General features: G+C 42.6%; 1 protein-coding gene across 5 annotated transcripts in view; it reads right to left on the reverse strand.

Moving 5' to 3' along the window:
• Nucleotides 1–20,800, reverse strand: part of LOC106572161 (kazrin) — a 235,850-nt gene that overhangs the window by 11,434 nt on the left and 203,616 nt on the right. For 3 of the 5 annotated variants that reach the window (XM_014146067.2, XM_014146070.2, XM_014146071.2), the window contains 6 exons: nucleotides 20,709–20,792; nucleotides 16,239–16,431; nucleotides 11,750–11,886; nucleotides 10,953–11,076; nucleotides 859–1,064; nucleotides 396–514 (listed from right to left, as the gene is read on the reverse strand). In XM_014146067.2, coding sequence (XP_014001542.1) covers nucleotides 396–514; nucleotides 859–1,064; nucleotides 10,953–11,076; nucleotides 11,750–11,886; nucleotides 16,239–16,431; nucleotides 20,709–20,792 — 863 coding nt within the window. Of the gene's footprint in view, nucleotides 1–395; nucleotides 515–858; nucleotides 1,065–7,520; nucleotides 11,077–11,749; nucleotides 11,887–16,238; nucleotides 16,432–20,708; nucleotides 20,793–20,800 lie in introns of those variants that run through there. The other 2 variants (XM_014146069.2, XM_014146073.2) reach the window with 2 other exon arrangements.

The following is a 20,800-nucleotide window of genomic DNA, read 5'->3' on the forward strand; positions in this document are numbered from 1 at the left end:
CTCTACTTGAAAGCAATAACATTCCAACTCACATTCTGGTGTTAACTGCTTTGGAACGCTTGGTGGCAACGGCTCAAATTCCAATCTGTGTTTGCCAAACCCTGTGTATCTCTAGCTCTGATTAACGTTTAACCTTGCTTACACTAGTGTGCCTGTCACATATGGTGTTATGCAGTTTGATAGAATAGTGTTATTCATGTTTTGCCATCTCACACTAGATGTAGCAAACAGCTACTGTATATTTGTGAAGTAGTAGAGTAAACCTTTAACCGCGGATCCAGAGTCAGAAATTATTTTACCCTCCCAATGTTTAAGGTTAGGATTTGGGGTTGGGTAATCTGATGCTAGAGCTGTTCTTTTGTGTGAGAGGGAGTATGAGGAGCTGAGCATCTCACCCCCTGCCGCTCTCGGCTTCCCTGTAGTCCTCGATGGCCAGCCGGAGCTTCCTGCGGTGCATAGAGCTGGTGACCCCTAACCCCAGCTCCAGGTCCTCATCTGACAGGCCCAGTAGCACCTGCAAAGGGATCAAAGGTCAAACCACACTCTATTGTAGCTGTAGTGGATTTCCAGATTGTGATTTCACAAGTACCTTTGATTTACGCAGCAACATGTACTGGATGGGTGGAGTTGACAATTGATTTAGAAACGGACTATCTCTTGACGGGAAGTCTCCAGGCTCCAGCACACACAACCAATCTGTCCATTTCTGTATCAAATGTCAACTCTCTCCACCGTCAGGACATGCTGATGTGAAAATCAAATGAATCCACCTCTGAAAGAGATATCCAGAAAGCCACATGGGTTTGATTGAATAATGGCCTAAGTCTTCCTACAGTTTGACATCATCTCGGATCATACCTTGCCACTCTTCACATTCTCTGAGCAGGCACGAATGTACATGGGCATCGCCATGACGACCTCCAGCCAGGCCTGCACGGTGCCCGCCCTCCACAGCGACATGGGCATGCCACGGGCAAGCTCCACCTGCTGGAGGCGGTCCAGCTGATCCTCCCCGTCTGATAGGCTGAGACTGAGGCGGGTGGGGCTTGAGAGACTGTCTGAGTCTGGATAGGTGGGCGAGGGGGAGTGGGAGGAGAGATATGAGCAGGATGATTTTGGAAGGTGAGAGAGTGGTAGTAAGGGGGCAGTGGGTCTTCTATAAGAACAGACAAGGATCATAGTAACCAAAAGGAGACAGAGAGCCCTTGCTCTGCTGTTTGGCTTCTGTTTATGAGACAGAACTTTGGAATGATATAACACAGTTTGACTACTTGACAGCTCTAGTGCATAGCCCAACCCAATAGTTTACCAGGGCTCAAAACAGTTTGTAAAGAAACTATTCAAAGTTTCGAACAAACTTATGAAGTATTTACAAAGTCCATGCAAAGAGTAGCTGTTAAACACCGCCTGGCCATTACTGTAAAGCTGTTAAACACCACTTGGCCGTTATGCCTCATCTGGCAATATTAGCCTGCAAAACCAGCTCCTTGACAACAGAGAGGAGCAAACCTGCACCGTAATAACGATATAGTACTTTGTTATGAACGTAATTGTGTAAGCAAGTGAGGTCCCTATAATTCATAGTTAGGGTCATTAGTTGAATAGGGAGAGTTTATTAACTATCTGATCAACGTGGAGGAGTGCAGTCTACCTCAGAAGCAATATCCCCTTTGCCTTGTTTGTGAATACGCCAGCAGGTGGCGGTCTAAGGCTTCTTTGGCATGAACTTCTACTGTATTAACTAATGGTATCATTCCTCAGTGAAAAAAAGGTATTATCATTAAAATATGTACAACATAGAAGGTAATTTTTCCTGTAGCAATAATCGCATAACTCATCAGAAATACCAGGGTTATGTAGTCCTTATCATTGAAATAAGAATTACATAAGAATAATGAGATTATCTTTTCAAGGTTTTTGTCATCAGGCTTTCATGTAGCAGATTCACATTGCTTTTTTAAATTACCCACTCAACGACAATGTTGTACACTGTCTTCAGTCCTTCTGGAAAATTGATGCCATTTTTGGGGGGAGGGGGCACCAAATGAAGAATGACTTATAATTACATTATGGCTAAGAGCCTAGTCATATCCCAAGGTAAGGACACAGAAGAATGGAGGAATTGTCCTGCTAGCTTCTTGAAAGGGCCTCCACTCTCTATGGCTGCTTTGTGTTCACACTTGGTTGCATAATAAAGATGTGAAAACATTGAAGCACAACCCCATAGCCTAAACTATCAGCACAGAACAGGTGTTTCAATCTCAGTGGGTGTCGGGCAAAATAGAACAACAGGTATTCATTCTGCACAGTTTCCTCCCTAATGATTTCCTTCACCATTCCTTCTGTCTTTCTTGATTCACGGCAGGAAGTGTAGCAAAGAAAAAAACAAACTTTCAGAGATGGTACATTCATTATAGTGTTTGGTTCATGTAAACAAACAGCCTGCTAATTGGTCAGTAAAAGTTCAAGTTTGACATTGCTTGAAGACACTTTCTGTATCCCCTCCACGATAGCATGTACTGTTGCTCAAACAACCTAATAATTGGCTACGAGCTAGAGTAACGCACACATTTGAGCAGACTGTCTGTTTAGGTGCATGCTTATAATACCATATATAACCTTTTCACACTACTGAGCCAAACCAAGCTGTGACAAGCTGAGCTGTACTTCACTTGTCTGGTTACACATCGACTATAGTTGCTGGAAAGGGCAATGTGAAAAGAAAATATCAGAGCCAGCACTGTACGGTTCGGGTTGGCACGATAGTGTGAAAAGAGTATTTAAGTAGAGCAGTTGAGTGAGGTTATCTCTGGGACCCTCCCACCCAGTCCAGATGGCTGCTTCAGTTTAACCAGCATGGGAAGGAGCCAAGACGGGCACCACAAAACCACCAGCCTCCACTGTCCAACAGACGTTTGAAGAGCAACCAGTTACCATGGAGACGGGCTAGTCTGTCTGCATTGGGAGCAGTTTGTGCGTGACACTGTGAAAATGTTTCATTACACCCTGCTCAACACTCACTCTGTGTTTTGAAACAATAATACCAAAGGCGATGCACCTGGATTTATACATTGATTTGATACGTATAAAACAGATGGATAACAGCCATTGTCCTCCAAAAAATTAAACTAGAGTCTCACTTGTGAAGTGTCTACAACCCCTATTAATAAATATGAGAGCTAAGGGCTACTTCTAAAACAGATTATATTACCCCATATTGACCCTCCATGGAGATATGCGCTACTTCTGACTTTTGTGATAAAGCTTATCAAATTAACGGAGATGTTGGAGGCAATCCCCCTGGGCACAAACTGGTTGAATCAACCTGGTTTCAAAATAATTTGTCATCGTATTGTGATGTGGAAGCTACGTGGGAAAAAGTAATCAACATATACTGTTGTTTTGAGGGTAAAAAATCAATAACAGGATTATGTCATCATGGTAATCACATTTCATCATGGACAAATTTTGTATAAAATATGTTGAATTTGTTACTTTAAAACAACGTCAGATCGTCAACATTATATCCACTATGAGAAAAAGAACAATAGGTTGGGCAGCACCTCCTGTTGGAGAATTGATCTATCTACAGCTACCCTTTGGTCCCCCATCCAAGCCTTGCTTAGCTATTATATTTGTCACTGACTATTACCAATGTGCTATTAAAATAATGATTATTGAGAGATCTCCACTTGGAAACGAAATAGATTGACTGTTGCTATCAAAGTCATTCCAAACGGTAGGTTTAACAGAGCAAATGAAATGGGACCATACTTTATCACTCATATCATCAATGATGCTATTTAGGCCTATATAGCATTTGCAAAGTAATCAACAGCTATTGTGTCAATTCAACCTAGAATTCAACTAAAAATAGCCAATACAATAGACCTAGGGTTTCAACCTCTGGTTAATTTCAAATGTAATAATATTTAGTCATATTGAATTGTGTTTGGTTCCCAACACAATATCTTCTGCTTGGAATGTTCCATATGTGCCACCCGACAGTCTGGCTTTAATTCCAGTTTGTATACACATTTATAATCGATATGTTGAATTCACGTCTCCATCGCAACCAAAAAACTAAGTTAATGAATAGGACTATGTCAAATCAAACTTTCTTAAAAGTGCATATAAAGTTTGATTTGATTTAGTCCTATTTAGTCCTGGAATAAAAACCAGACTAAGTCAGTGGCACAGAGGGATCTATCCAAGCAGAAGACAGATTTCCTTCAAATGTTGATATTTGGTTGCGTTAACAACAAACACAATTCAATATCACTTTTGAAGTACAATAAATAGCCTATTAACTTGTCAACAAGTTTGATATAGAAATAATATGTTGGTTTCACATCTCCAACTAAATTAAAGTTAAAGAATGGTATTACATCCAATCAAGCCCTTGTTATAATTTTGAATGTGCATAACACGTGTCTTTTAACACGCTATCTATGTTTTGCTTAGTCTGGCAGTAACCCAGAACTATCAAAAGGCAGAAGATCTATCTTGCTGCTGCTGACAACAACTGCATGTAAGTTGTACTTCTACATCATAATAAATATATGTCTGCATCAATAGCGGTGCGTGGGTAAAAATCACTGGGGAAGCCAAGACAGAAAAAATTGTGTTGTGATCATTGCGTTCGTTGTTTTCTCTATAACCTGTTAGTTCATATGCCTTGCCACCGTGATATAAGTCCGAGGCAATAAGAAGACATAGTGGCCGAATAAATTCAACCACAGATTTATTTCATCACAAACCGGAGAGCAACCTCTGTCCTGTGAAGTTCACAAAGCATATTGCATGTAACAAACAGTTACATGACCTACAGCAAGGTCAAGAAAGCTGATGTTTCCAACATTTTCAGACCACTAAACAACTATTGATTTAGAACCCCAGAGAGTTACTGCAAGTCGCAAAGTATTAAACAGGAGCTGCCTTCACTATTCCAGCACAATTTCAACTTCAACATCATCAAATCACCTATGCTTCATCTAATACAGCGACAACTAAACGATAACAAAAACTATTTAGTCCAATCAACGTCAGCTAAATATGATGTGGCTGTGGTTCTGATTTGTGTTAAATGTTGACGTTGAAAGGGTGCTGGAATAGTGGAGGCAGTTCCTGTTTTCTTTGTGACATGCGGTAACTCTCCGTGGTTCTAAATCAGTAGTTGTTAAGTAGTCCGAAAATGGCAGAAACATTAACTTGCTTCAGCATGCTGTGGGTTATTGTTACAAGCAATATGCTTTGTGGACTTCACAGGACAGATGTTGCTCTCCGGTTTTGTGATGAAACAAGGGTGTGAATTTTGCAATTGCAACCAATAACAGAATTATGTTTTTGCTTTACTTTTATTTTATTTTTAAACAACTCCTTATTAGAGAAAGATGGATTTAGAAATTAAATGTTGTTGAAATAAATTCTTTAGTCATTTTTTTGTGCGTATTTTAAATAACTTGCAGAAAATACACTTATGACACTGTCATGAAGCATTATGACCATCCTGTGTCACTTTACTTGGACTACGAAAATGCACTTTATGATACTGTCAAGAAGCATTTTCACCATCATAATCATATAAGCCAGTTAAGCCTGTCATGTACATGCCCTTATTTCAGTCGTCAGTCAAAAAGAGGGTGTCATCTCCTGAAATCTGCTCCTGCATTCATCCCAGTCATCAGCATCAGAGCATTGGGGTAGGTGCATGTCTGACATCAATTGGTGCGCAATTACAATGATAATTTAATATGGTACATTTCAGAAAATGTTATATAACATAAACATACTCTTGACTATGGCTATGGTATAATGGAATGTTTTACATTGTGTGGTAGGTTTTGTGGGATTTGACACTCTTATGTAGGTGTCATAACCAGCCATAATAAAAGAACTACCGTGGCAGGTTTTGTGGGTTTTGACACTCTTATGTAGGTGTCATAACCAGCCATAATAAAAGAACTACCGTGGCAGGTTTTGTGGGATTTGACACTCTTATGTAGGTGTCATAACCAGCCATAAAAGAACTACCGTGGCAGGTTTTGTGGGATTTGACACTCTTATGTAGGTGTCATAACCAGCCATAAAAGAACTACCGTGGCAGGTTTTGTGGGATTTGACACTTATGTAGGTGTCATAACCAGCCATAATAAAATAACTACCGTGGCAGGTTTTGTGGGATTTGACACTCTTATGTAGGTGTCATAACCAGCCATAAAAGAACTACCGTGGCAGGTTTTGTGGGTTTTGACACTGTTATGTAGGTGTCATAACCAGCCATAAAATAACTACCATGGTAGGTTTTAACACATTTATGTAGGTGTCATTTTAAGCCATAAAATAATGCAATATATGTCACAAAAGGTCTACTAAATATGTGTGTCATGACAGTGTTATGACCATATTAGGACAGGTCATTAAGACCGGTTGAGTTATGTCAGCTGTTGACATATTATGTCATGGTTATGACCGTGTCATAACGTGTTATGACAGTGGGTGTTAAGTAAAGTGTTACCGTTCAATGTCATTTCTTGATAAACTACCCTTATCATGCATTTGTCTGCTCCGCTATTGCTCATGGCTACGATGTTGTCGTCCTGTCTTCTGTCTGTTTGTTATATGTGTAACCTTGTCCAGAGGTATTCCTAGTAGGTCTACTGTGTGTTGCTTACTGAACCACTTGAAGAAAAAAAGTTCCTTCATGGAAAAATGTAATTATTCTATTCTATTCTATTCCAAAAACTGGTCAACTTGAAGCAGCACTGGATTTAAAACGAGCATGTTCCTAACATCCGGAGTCCGCACACCCGCACATTCTGCAACCCAGCTTGACAGCACTGGATCATGTTCATTAGGGAACACAACAGAATACGTTTTTGTGAGAAAAAAAATATTTGCATCTCTCCCTGTTTCAGTCCATTTTCTTCCATTTGGTGCCCAATGAACACAGCCCTAGTTTTAGGAGGCTAAATGTGCTGTTGAGAACCAATGGAAAGTACTGTAGTATTGGGTGTGAAGTGTACACACTGCTGCTTCCTGGGAATACGAGACTGTGTTGCAAGTCCAGGGGAGGTCAGAGGTCAGGCAGGGTGGCAGTAGTATTAGAGAGGTTAGAGGTCATGGGAGAATGTTACTGGCACTGTGTGCTCACATACAGTAAGAGCTGCTTTCCAACAATCTCAAATGGCACCCTTTCCTCATCTCTGATCTCCTTTATGAAAAACACTCAAACTGCTTGAACGAAAACAAATATGAGATCAGGTTGATATCAGGTCTCGTCTAATTGGCCATGAAGTGAAGGAGTCAAGAAGGACAAGCAGCCTTTTGGGAGAGTTGGGACAGCGCCCTGTCAAAGATGGACTCTGCCGGCTGGGGGAAGCTGCCACTCATGTGACAGAAGATGTCAGCCCCCAGCACGACAAGAGGAATTAGGATTAAAGCCATACCACAAACATACATACAAACAAACAAACAAACAAACAAACAAACAAACACAGGGAAGAGAGGAAGGCCACGTGGAAATTCAGTGTTATTTATTTTATTTTAAAATAATTATTCTCATTTAAATCTTTCGCATATTTTGTTGCCATGCCATTAAAAAGTTATTCACTTTGCCCTCCAGTGCTAAACATCTTCTAGTCCTCATGGCTTGAGCCTCAGTTGAGACCAGTTATTTTACTTTAAATAAAACTCTTTAATAGTAATTTCAATAGTGTTTCATAATTTACAAAAAATGAAAATATTCGACCGTGAAATGAGAGGGAATTTTGTTGCAACATAAAATGATATAATGGTCATCTGATATGGCGTCCCAGCAGGAAAGGATACTTTAATATTCTGATAGAAATTCCGTAAAGCTGTTCCTTTTTTCCTAATATTATTCCGGTTTTCCAGATACTCCTTTTGATCTAAGGACCCTGAATAATAACTTCAATAAATGGACCCTTAATTACACTGTCAAGGGTGAATCAATACACTCTCCAACAAAACAGTTATAACTGCTTATGTCAGCTACCATCCACATGGCACATGGTATGCAACCTGTGGTTGTTGACAAGCATCTATGAGTGAGATGCCTATGAATGAGATACAATTTGTATAGGGTCCCATATATAATAATCCTCTAAATGCTTATTGAGGGACCTCCAATTGCTAAAGCTGCCCTTTCATTTTAATGAGTGTTTCCATTTTCGGGATGACCCGTTATCCAGCAGTCTTAAATGGGGGTTTCCTATAAAGCTTCTGCTCAGGGAAAAAGGGAAAATATACTAATTTAATCTAATGTGTTTTGTTCCCCAGGGTAAAACACTATTAACCTTTGGCACCTATTTAATTGCTTTTTCAGCAATGGCTTGAACCTCCAAATCTGACTGCTGTTTTTTAGTCCAACACAGGGGTTACTAGGGGGGGTATAAGGTGTGCATTTGTTTCAGTTTGATTAGCCTGGCTCAATTTGGCATTAACACGCAGGGCAACCGCTCATCAGAAATTCTTCTCTCTCTCAACCCTTCCAACCTCTTGTGCCCTCCACCCACCCCCACACCTGTCAATCAAACCTGAATCTGTAATGTCTGTCAGACTGACACTCATTTCCAAATAGGTTGCAAGGTAGCGCACTTTTCACTATGAATCAGCATTGTCTACCGTATACAATTTCAAACATGATTTTTCAATCAATTTCAAATTAGAGCCACTTGTTACAGTGAAACCATGACATACTGTCTATTTGAGAATGGCATTCATTTATTCTGCAGAAAGTCTGGAAGACAATGGTCATTTAGAGAAAAAGTGGACTGAATTATTTCTGATTTCCCTCTTAACACTGTGATAATCCTCGTAATTAAAATAGGATTAAAACTCTAGAGCCGACTTTTTATTTTATTTTATTTTATTTATTTCACCTTTATTTAACCAGGTAAGCTAGTTGAGAACAAGTTCTCATTTACAACTGCGACCTGGCCAAGATAAAGCAAAGCAGTGCGACACGACTTGTTGAAATGTTAAACTTTTAGGAATCCCCTAGAATATGAATTTGAGGATGTCACATTTCCAATACTTTTTTAAAATGTACAGCAGGATGAGCTTCAATGCCTATTTAAGCTATGTATGAACGTTGTAAAACTAATATTTCAGAACTTGCTGACTCCATAACTCGTTTTGACTCTATAGCCACGTTTATACTTGGTTGTAATATGCGTCATTTGTCCTGATCTTGTCCTCATTCTCATTGTCCCACATTTTTAGACAGATGTAGACAATTAAAAGACGCATTGTGAACGGATTTTGATCAAATCTTATAAGTGTAAACATGCAAGATCAGGACAAGATCGAGACAAGATCAGGACAAAGGATGCATGTTAGCAGCAGGTATTGGTGAGGCTACTAAAATTTCTGCCTTTTTCATTATCAATGGCGAAGGTGTAAAGATGACGGCTCCCATGTACTTACAACAAATTCCTTGTTTGCTAAGTTCGACCTACAGTACATTGCTCTCCGTTACTGTTTGTTGTTATGGTATTAGCACAGTAGATGGCAGCAATTAAAAAAAACTGGAAAAAAAATAGCTTAGATTGTGCTGATTTACTGGCATATTGAACCATGTCGCGCTCCGCAAGAACTCTGTCGGTAGTGCTAAAACAATGACATCATATCTGAATTCCTCCATATTTATGCACCTTCGCCATTGTTATGCACCTTCGCCACAGTTGCCATGCATTTAGGAAACAGGTAGCTCTACGCATGCACATTTGACATGCTTGGATCGGGGACGATAGAATTGTTTGCCGATTTCCTCCGTTTTCAGCTTTTGTTTCAGGTGGGGAATGGCCTTGTGATTATTTTGTTGGCCTGAGCCCATATTAGAAATCCAAATGTTTTGGACTACAGGTTGGAGTCGATTAGTATTCTGACATCTTAAAGGAGCAATCTGCAGTTTAAACAATAACAAAGCAACCACCCCACTGCTGTTTTGGTAAAAAGCTGAGGGATGGGGCTGGATAAATGTAACCTCTCTCAAAATCATGGACAGAGCAATGAATACAGGGACTGACCATCCATAATATCAACATTTTAGTTTTAACCTTGTTTTGAGGCTATACAGTAAACTTTAAATTACATTGTTTACAAAGAAAACTTAGATTTTGGGATATATATATAATTAATTTAAAAGTCTAAATATTTTTGTAGCAATCGCAGATTGCCCGTTTAAAATTTTGACTTGAACAACAGTCAAGAAATGTATTAGAACTTTCTTGGTGATTGGGAGGATAATGAAGACGTGGGTATTTAGGGAGTTTTAGACATCAGATCACAGGTTGACTCGAGGTTAGTTGAGGAGTCTTAACGTTAGAATAAACTTTCCTCAAAATGGCCGTGTGGAGGGAATGGACCAAGCAGGACAATGAATGGGGAGTATAAGTTAAACAAAAAGCAGGGAGGAGGTCAAAAATTATGACAAAAAAAAAGGCATTCAGGGCAAAAAATACATTTACAAGCACAAAGTGCACAATGACTGTTATTTACACATACAGCAGTCCTTCAAGTTTCCAGTTATCGAAAACAAAAGTAAAAAATATAAAGACAATTAAAATAATCAAATACAACCACTTTTTGCTCTGCAGATACAGTAAACATCCACACGTAGTAAGGATCCCGGCTGTGCTTACACTGTTCACTCTATTTACAGTACTGTACATACAGATGCAATTTGCTTGTAATATTTTAAACTTCAGCGACGCAAGATGCGCCTCAGGCTTCTCACATGGTCTCCAACCATGGACAGGCACACACACACGGCTAAACACACACACCCACACGTATGGCCAAACACACGCGCACACACTGACAGAAAACCCTCTTATGCATCACCACTCAGGGACACAGGTGGGACTCTCTGCCACCTTTTCACCAGTCTGCATCTTCCTCTATGTAATAATCAGGAGTTGAAGTACCGTCAAACAGACCCGGGTCCATTGACTTGCGCTGCTTGCCCCGGGCGAAGACACGTGACAGAGAGCCCAGGCCCATCTTCTCTTTCTTCTTCTTACGCTTCTGGTCCTCCAGATCCTCTAGTGACTGCAGGGACAGACAGATGAGAGATCAGAGAGAATGAGATGAAGAGATAAAGAGATGAGAAGAACAGAAATATACAACACATAGCGAGTGAAGGAAAGCGATCGAGAGAAAGAGAGTGAGACAGAAAGAGATGAAGTGATACTGAGTGAACTAGTCAGGCATGTGTCTGTTATCTGATAGGGAGCACATTCAAAGAAATGAATACATGAAGAGAGAGTGGCAAAACCACAGTTGAAGTGGCTGGAATAACATCAACATAAGTTTCACAGGAGCTGATCTTAAGATAGCCAGAAACCAACACATAATCTGTCAAAGTGAAATTTCTCCCATTCGTAACGCAACTCTATGTAGACATATTAGGCAGCTATCCCAAATAAAACCTACTTTTTTAAAGACTGGCTGTTCTGGTGAAACTCCCTCAACTACAGCACAAGGGGCATGCTTTCAGAGATGGGGAGTAGAGTAGCCTGGTCCCAGATCTGTTTGTGCGGACTTGCCAACGACCATGGGAGTTGCCAAACCAGCACAAACAAATCTGGGACCAGGCTAGGAGTAAAATAATCCCGGAACCCAGAACCAAATTTAGCGCCAGCCACTGGAGATATTGGGAGAGATAAGGATTAGAGTAGAGTTGTGAAGGAGTTGATTACTTGAAGGGGTGGGCAGCTCTTACATTACAGAGGGAGTGTGTCCGGTGGCGGGGGGAGTTGATGTCACTGGGGGTGGATGAGCGGTCGCCCTCCAAGGCCGAGGCATCTGAGATTATGGAGGGCTGGCGGGAGTGACATGGGCTCACCCTGACTGCAGCCACTGGGGGGCAAAGGATGAAATGTTAAAAACAGGTTTGAAACAAGTAAATTGGTTGACAAAGGTAAATGTAAAAAAAGATGTCAACCCCATATTAATCTCCAGTACCACCCCAATATCCACATGGGAACATCATGGATTTCTATGTTTTGTGGTCACAAAGATAGCAGATAAGTATACTGCTCAAAAAAATAAAGGGAACACTTAAACAACACATCCTAGATCTGAATGAAAGAAATAATCTTATTAAATACTTTTTTCTTTACATAGTTGAATGTGCTGACAACAAAATCACACAAAAATAATCAATGGAAATCCAATTTATCAACCCATGGAGGTCTGGATTTGGAGTCACACTCAAAATTAAAGTGGAAAACCACACTACAGGCTGATCCAACTTTGATGTAATGTCATTAAAACAAGTCAAAATGAGGCTCAGTAGTGTGTGTGGCCTCCACGTGCCTGTATGACCTCCCTACAACGCCTGGGCATGCTCCTGATGAGGTGGCGGATGGTCTCCTGAGGGATCTCCTCCCAGACCTGGACGAAAGCATCCGCCAACTCCTGGACAGTCTGTGGTGCAACGTAGCGTTGCTGGATGGAGCGAGACATGATGTCCCAGATGTGCTCAATTGGATTCAGGTCTGGGGAACGGGCGGGCCAGTCCATAGCATCAATGCCTTCCTCTTGCAGGAACTGCTGACACACTCCAGCCACATGAGGTCTAGCATTGTCTTGCATTAGGAGGAACCCAGGGCCAACCGCACCAGCATATGGTCTCACAAGGGGTCTGAGGATCTCATCTCGGTACCTAATGGCAGTCAGGCTACCTCTGGCGAGCACATGGAGGGCTGTGAGGCCCCCCAAAGAAATGCCACCCCACACCATGACTGACCCACCGCCAAACCGGTCATGCTGGAGGATGTTGCAGGCAGCAGAACATTCTCCACGGCGTCTCCAGAGTCTGTCACGTCTGTCACATGTGCTCAGTGTGAACCTGCTTTCATCTGTGAAGAGCACAGGGTGCCAGTGGCGAATTTGCCAATCTTGGTGTTCTCTGGCAAATGCCAAACGTCTTGCACGGTGTTGGGCTGTAAGCACAACCCCCACCTGTGGACGTCGGGCCCTCATACCACCCTCATGGAGTCTGTTTCTGACCGTTTGAGCAGACACATGCACATTTGTGGCCTACTGGAGGTCATTTTGCAGGGCTCTGGCAGTGCTCCTCCTTGCACAAAGGCGAAGGTAGCGGTCCTGCTGCTGGATTGTTGCCCTCCTATGGCCTCCTCCACGTCTCCTGATGTACTGGCCTGTCTCCTGGTAGCGCCTCCATGCTCTGGACACTACGCTGACAGACACAGCAAACCTTCTTGCCACAGCTCGCATTGATGTGCCATCCTGGATGAGCTGCACTACCTGAGCCACTTGTGTGGGTTGTAGACTCCGTCTCATGCTACCACTAGAGTCAAAGCCCCGCCAGCATTTAAAAGTGACCAAAACATCACCCAGGAAGCATAGGAATTGAGAAGTGGTCTGTGGTCCCCACCTGCAGAACCACTCCTTTATTGGGGGTGTCTTGCTAATTGCCTATAATTTCCACCTGTTGTCTATTCCATTTCCACAACAGCATGTGAAATTTATTGTCAATCAGTGTTGCTTCCTAAGTGGACAGTTTGATTTCACAGAAGTGTGATTGACTTGGGAGTTACATTGTGTTGTTTAAGTGTTCCCTTTATTTTTTTGAGCAGTGTATTTCTGATGACGTCACAAGTAAACACTTTTGACATCATCAAATCAAAGTTTATTTGTCACGTGCGCCGAATACAACAGGTGTAGACCTTACAGTGAAATGCTTACTTACAGGCTCTAACCAATAGTGAAAAAAAGGTATTAGGTGAACAATCGGTAAGTAAAGAATAAAAAAAACAGTAAAAAATAGAGTGAATTATAACAGTAGCGAGGCTATATACAGTAGTGAGGCTATAAAAGTAGCGAGGCTACATACAGACACCGGTTAGTTGGGCTGATTGAGGTAGTATGTACATGTAGATATGATTAAAGTGACTATGCATATATGAAGAACAGAGAGTAGCAGTAGCGTAAAAGAGTGGTTGGCGTGTGGTGGGTGGCGGGACACAATGCATTGTCCGGGTAGCCATTTGATTACCTGTTCAGGAGTCTTATGGCTTGGGGGTAAAAACTGTTGAGAAGCCTTTTTGTCCTAGACTTGGCACTCCAGTACTGCTTGCCATGTGGTAGTAGAGAGAACAGTCTATGACTTGGGTGGCTGTGGTCTTAGACAATTTTTAGGGCCTTCCTCTGACACCGCCTGGTGTAGAGGTCCTGGATGGCAGGCAGCTTAGCCCCGTGATGTACTGGGCCATACACACTACCCTCTGTAGTGCCTTGCGGTCGGAGGCCGAGCAATTGCCGTACCAGGCAGTGATGCAACCAATCAGGATGATCTCGATGTTGCAGCTGTACAATCTTTTGAGGATCTCAGGACCCATGCCAAATCTTTTAAGTTTCCTGAGGGGGAATAGGCTTTGTCGTGCCCTCTTCACGACTGTCTTGGTGTGTTTGGACCATTCTAGCTTGTTGGTGATGTGGACACCAAGGAACTTGAAGCTCTCAACCTGCTCCACCTCAGCCCCGTCAATGAGAATGGGGGTGTGCTCCGTCCTCCTTTTCCTGTAGTCCACAATCATCTCCTTAGTCTTGGTTACGTTGAGGGATAGGTTGTTATTCTAGCACCATCCGGCCAGGTCTCTGACCACCTCCCTATAGGCTGTCTCGTCATTATCGGTGATCAGGCCTACCACTGTTGTGTCGTCTGCAAACTTAATGATGGTGTTGGAGTTGTGTCTGGCCATGCAGTCGTGGGTGAACAGTGAGTACAGGAGGGGACTGAGCACGCACCCCTGGGGGGCTCTAGTGTTGAGGATCAGCGTGGCAGATGTGTTGCTACTTACTCTGACCACTTGGGGGCGGCCCGTCAGGAAGTCCAAGATCCAGTTGGAGGTGTCTAGTCCCAGGATCCTTAGCTTATCGATGAGCTTTGAGGGTACTATGGTGTTGAACGCTGAGCTGCAGTCAATGAATAGCATTCTCACATAGGGGTTCCTTTTGTCCAAGTGGGAAAGGGCAATGTGGAGTGCAATAGAGATTGCATCATCTGTGGATCTGTTTGGGCGGTATGCAAATTGGAGTGGGTCTAGGGTTTCTGGGATAATGGTGTTGATGTGAGCCATTACCAGCCTTTCAAAGCACTTCATAGTTACGGACGTGAGTGCTACGGGTCTGTAGTCATTTAGGCAGGTTGCCTTCGTGTTCTTGGGCACAGGGACTATGGTGGTCTGCTTGAAAGATGTTGGTATTACAGACTCAATCAGGGAAAATGTCAGTGAGGACACCTACCAGTTGGTCAGCATATGCCCGGAGCACACGTCCTGGTAATCCATCTTGTCCCGCAGCCTTGTGAATGTTGATCTGTTTAAAGGTCTTACTCACATCAGCTACGGAGAGCGTGTTCACACAGTCGTCCAGAACAGCTGATGCTCTCATGCATGCCTCAGTGTTGCTTGCCTCGAAGCGAGCATAGAAGTGATTTAGCTCATCTGGTAGGCTCGTGTCACTAGACAGATCGCGGCTGTGCTTCCCTTTGTAGTCTGTAATAGTTTGCAAGCCTGCCACATAAGACGAGCATCGGAGCCGGTGTAGTATGATTCAATCTTAGCCCTGTATTGACGCTTTGCCTGTTTGATGGTTCGTCACAGGGCATAGCAGGATTTCTTGTAAGCTTCCGGGTTAGAGTCCCGCACCTTGAAAGCGGCAGCTCTACCCTTTAGCTCAGTGCGAATGTTGCCTGTAATCCATGGCTTCTGGTTGGGGTATGTACGTACAGTCACTGTGGGGATGACGTCCTTGATGCACTTATTGATAAAGCCAGTGACTGGTGTGCATCATGTGATTTTAACCGACCTTGATCAGGCAAAGTTTACAGTAAAATAAGACACATATACAGATTTGCTTGTTCAAAAGTTACCACGCATCATGACATCAGGAGGAAATCAGTCGTCACGTTGCTTGCTTAGCGAGTACCACTTCCCCCGATTAGGCTCATACCTGGCTCAAACTCGGGACCTCTGCAATGCTAACACACTCCTTGAGCTCCAACAGTTTGAGCCACCCAAAAGGTACCAACATTTAATGTTCGACATGGAGTGAGCTTATGGTACGTTCTTAACTCAGTTAAACATGGCTAACAGTCCCACCAGTGTCATCCTTTGTGTGTGTGTGTGTGTGTGTGTGCATGCGTTTGTGCGTGCGTGCGGGCGTGTGTGTGTGTGCCTCACCTTGTCTGTCTGTGGGGTGGCCTGTGTGGACGTGGTAGAGGGTCTGTTGACTCTGCCGGATGGCTGCGGTGAGGGGCAGGTCCGCGTGCATCACCCACTCTTGGTTGTTGCCGTTGACAACCGCCTCTGTGGGCATGGCTAGAGACTGGCGCTTGGGCACATCCTTCGTCAGGGTCGCTAAGGACTGTTTCGCCTAGGAGTGAAGACACACACACACACACACACATCAAGTTATGCAGCATTACCATTGCCAATTGTCCAATCTATTCCTACAGCAAGATGCAAGTGTGTGTGAACGTTCATAATGTATGTGTGTGTTTGGGTGCGATCAAGTGTGCACACGTATATAAAACAGCCCACTACAATAGTGACACTGCTGTGTGGGTTTTGGTCTCTGTTGGGTTTTCTCGTCTGTCTGTGTTTCATGAAAAATTCAACCGTACGTGTGTTCCCCCTTGATGTGTGAAATCTCTCACTGACGCTGAGAGATGGACAGAAAAGCTAGGGGAAGTGTTTACAGCCAACACACAGACAGAGAAAGAGAGAGAGAGGGAGTGGGGTAGAGAGAGGTGGGGGAGAAGTGGGGGGAGAGAGAGAGGATGTGAGAGAGCGACAAAGACATGGGACAAACACCAAATTGAGAGACTGCATGCAGAATTCTGCAAAAATATCCTCTGTGTACAACGTAAAACACCAAATAATGCATGCAGAGCAGAATTAGGCTGATACCCGCTAATGATCAAAATCCAGAAAAGAGCCATTCAATTCTACAACCACCTAAAAGGAAGTGATTCCAGAACTTTCCATAACAAAGCCATCACCTACAGAGAAATTAACATGGAGAAGAGTCCCCTAAGCAAGCTGGTTCTGGGGCTCTGTTCACAAACACAAACAGACCCCACAGAGCCCCAGGACAGCAACAAAATTAAACCCAACCAAATCATGAGAAAACAAAAAGATAATTACTTGATACATTGGAAATAATTTACAAAAAAACTGAGCAAACTAGAATGCTATTAGGCCCTAAACAGAAAGTACACAGTGGAAGAATACCAGACCACTGTGACTGACCCAAATTTAAGGAAATGTTTGACTATGTACAGACTCAGTGAGCATAGCCTTGCTATTGAGAAAGGCCGCCGAAGGCAGACCTGGCTCTCAAGAGAAGACAGGCCATGTGCACACTGCCCACAAAATGAGGTGGAAACTGAGCTGCACTTCCTATCCTCCTGCCTATGACCATATCAGAGACATATATTTCCCTCAGATTACACAGGCCCATAAAGAATTCGAAAACAAATCCAATTTTGCTAAACTCCCATATCTATTGGGTGAAATACAACAGTGTGCCATCACAGCAGCAACATTTTGTGACCTGTTGCCACAAGAAAAGGGCAAGCAGTGAAGAACAAACACCATTGTAAATACAACCTACATTTATGTTGATTTTTTTCACTTTCTACTTTAACTATTTGCACAACATTACATATAGACATAATATGACATTTGAAATGTCTTTATTCTTTTGGAACTTATGTAAGTGTAATGTTTACTGTTAATTTTTTATTGTTTATTTCACTTTTGTTTATTATCTATTTCACTTGCTTTGGCAATATAAACATATGTTTCCCATGCCAATGAAGCATTTAAATTGAATTGAGAGAGAGCGAGAGAGCGAGGGAGCAAGAGAGAAGGAGTTAGAGGGGGGGTAGATAGTGAAAGAGAGGGGATGTGGGGGAAAATAGATGAGAGCGAAATAGATCATCATCAACATCATCGTCACCCCTAGGGTTGCAAAGCTAATGGTAATTTACCAAAGTCACTGGAATCTTCTGTCATTTTGGTCATTAACAGGTTATTTATGGCAATCTATGGTAACTTAAGTAATTTACACTTTTATAACGTCACTCATATTTAGTGTTCATTTTTTATATCTGTGTTCATATTGTCTATGAGTTTCTGGTGGATAGACCATATGGTTCAAGAGAAAAAAGCCTAATTACTGAAAGAAGCATCTAATCATCATTGGCATTATTTTCAATTAACTCTGCAACTCCTCCAACAATTTACTTTTTTCACAGCTGCCACCAGTTTGGTGCCAAAACATATAAAATAAATCTTAAACACCAAGGGTATTTGCTAAGTTGATGGTTTATCCTTTTTTATTTTGAAATCATCTTATTTTATTATTTTATATACACTAAACAAAAATACAAATGCAGCACGCAACAATTTCAAAGATTTACAGTTAAGGAAATCAGTCAATTTAAAGAAATTCATTAGGGCCTAATCTATGGATTTGACATGAGTGGGAATACAGATATGCATCTGTTGGTCACAGATACCTTCAAAAAAAGATTGGGGAGTGGATCAGAAAACCAGTCAGTATCTGGTGTGACCACCATTTGCCTTAATGCAGCACGACACATCTCCTTCGCATACAGTTGATCAGGCTGTTGATTGTGGCCTGTGGAATGTTGTCCCACTCCTCTTCAATGGCTGGGCGAAGTTTCTGGATATTGGCGGGAACTGGAACACACTGTCATAAACATAGATCCAGAGCATCCAAAACATGTCTGGTGAGTATGCAGGCCATGGAAGAACTGGAGCATTTTCAGCTTCCATGAACTGTCTACAGACCCTTGCGACATGGGGCTGTGCATTATCATGCTGAAACATGAGGTGATGGCGGTGGATGAATGGCACGACAATGGGCCTCAGGATCTCATCACGGTATCTTGGTGAATTGAAATTGCCATCGATAAAACACAATTGTGTTCGTTGTCCGTAGCTTATGCCTGCCCATACCATATCCCCAATGCCACCATGTTCATAACGTTGACATCAGCAAACTCCTCGCCATCTGCCCGGCACAGATGAAACCGGGATGTATCCGTGAAAATAACACTTCTCCATTGAAGGCGAGCACTTGCCCACTGAATTCGGTTACAACGCCGAACTGCAGTCAGGTCAAGACTCTGGTGAGGACGTCAAGCACGCAGATGTGCTTCCCTGAGATGGTTTCTGACAGTTTGTGCAGAAATGCTTCGGTTGTGCGAACTCACATTTTCATCAGCTGTCTGGGGGGCTGGTCGCAGATGATCCCAATGCAAGAGGAAGTCGGATGTGGAGGTCCTGGGCTGGCGTGGTTACACGTGGTTTGCGGTTGTGAGGCTGGTTGGATATACTGCCACATTCTCTAAAACAAATTAGGAGGTGGTTTATGGTAGAGAAATGAACACTGAAGTATCTGGCAACAGCTCTGGTGGACATTCCTGCAGTCAGCACGCCAAGTGTATGCTCCCTCAAAACTTGAGACATCTGTGGCATTGCGTCGTGTGACAAAACGCACATTGTAGAGTGGCCATTTATTGTCCCCAGCACAAGGTGCACTTGTGTAATGATAATGCCATTTAATCAGCTTCTTGATATGTCACACCTGTCAGGTGGATGGATTATCTTGGCAAAGGGGAAATGCTCACTAACAGGGATGTAAACAAATGTGTGCACAAAATTTAAGAGAAAAAGCTTTTTTGTGCGTATGAAAAATTTCTGCTAACTTTTATTTCAGCTCATGAAACATGTGACCAACACCTTACATGTTCTGTTGATATTTTTGCTCAGTGTACTTTACATGTGATAAGGCCACACAGAGGGCCAGAGATAAGTAGACACCTGTGGTAATCTAAATGATCCAAAACAGCCACTAGATGACTTGTGATAAATTACATAATATCCTTGAAAGTTACCAAAAGGCTGGTACTTTACTTGTAAGCTTCAAAAGTTTCCAGTAATATACCCTTCCTTTGCAACAGTAGTACCCTCATCCGAATTATCATAATCATCAACCCATCATCACCACCAAAAACATCACCAACCTCTTAAATGACCCGTTCACAATCCTTAGGCATGCAGGACAGAGTGCTAAGCATTTCCCTGGTCAAACCATGAGCCCTTGTGTGGAACTCAGATGTTAGTTCATTAATTCATCAATGCAGTTCCCGAACAACTACACCAGATGATCCTTCTAGTCACTCCGAGTTAGATGAAACCAAGAAAAGAGGTCAATCAGATTGAGAACATTCTAATCATTCACAAATCGACTCATATAGGGATCATTCCGCCAAGAGGTTATCGGACCATTGGCATCAACCAGGGGGTTAGTGATGCACGTGCATACCAGAGCTGGGTTCAAATAGTATTTGATTGCACAAGCCTGTGTGGAGTGCCAGAAGGACGGGGTTGGCTCTTTTCTGGACTATTCGAATGGTTTCTGTTGCGCCAGGCAAGCTCCATCAAGCACAACTAAAGCATTTGGTGGATTTCAAATACTATTCGAACCCAGGACTCCCTAAATTAATTTCACACTGGGGAGAAGATCAGGGGAATGGCGGCACGCTTTGAAATAGAGCGACGTGGGGGGAGGGGGGGGGGGTCACAAAGAGAGGTGAGCAGGGGGTCCGTTCTTACCGACATGACCCTAGGGGAAGGCTCCCTGTCGACGGGGCGATCAAACACCCAGTATTCCATTTTCTGTGTCACACTGTTACTTATCTGAGGGA

This window comes from Salmo salar, chromosome ssa15 (genome assembly GCF_905237065.1).
Source record: "Salmo salar chromosome ssa15, Ssal_v3.1, whole genome shotgun sequence".
Lineage (NCBI taxonomy): Eukaryota > Metazoa > Chordata > Actinopteri > Salmoniformes > Salmonidae > Salmo > Salmo salar.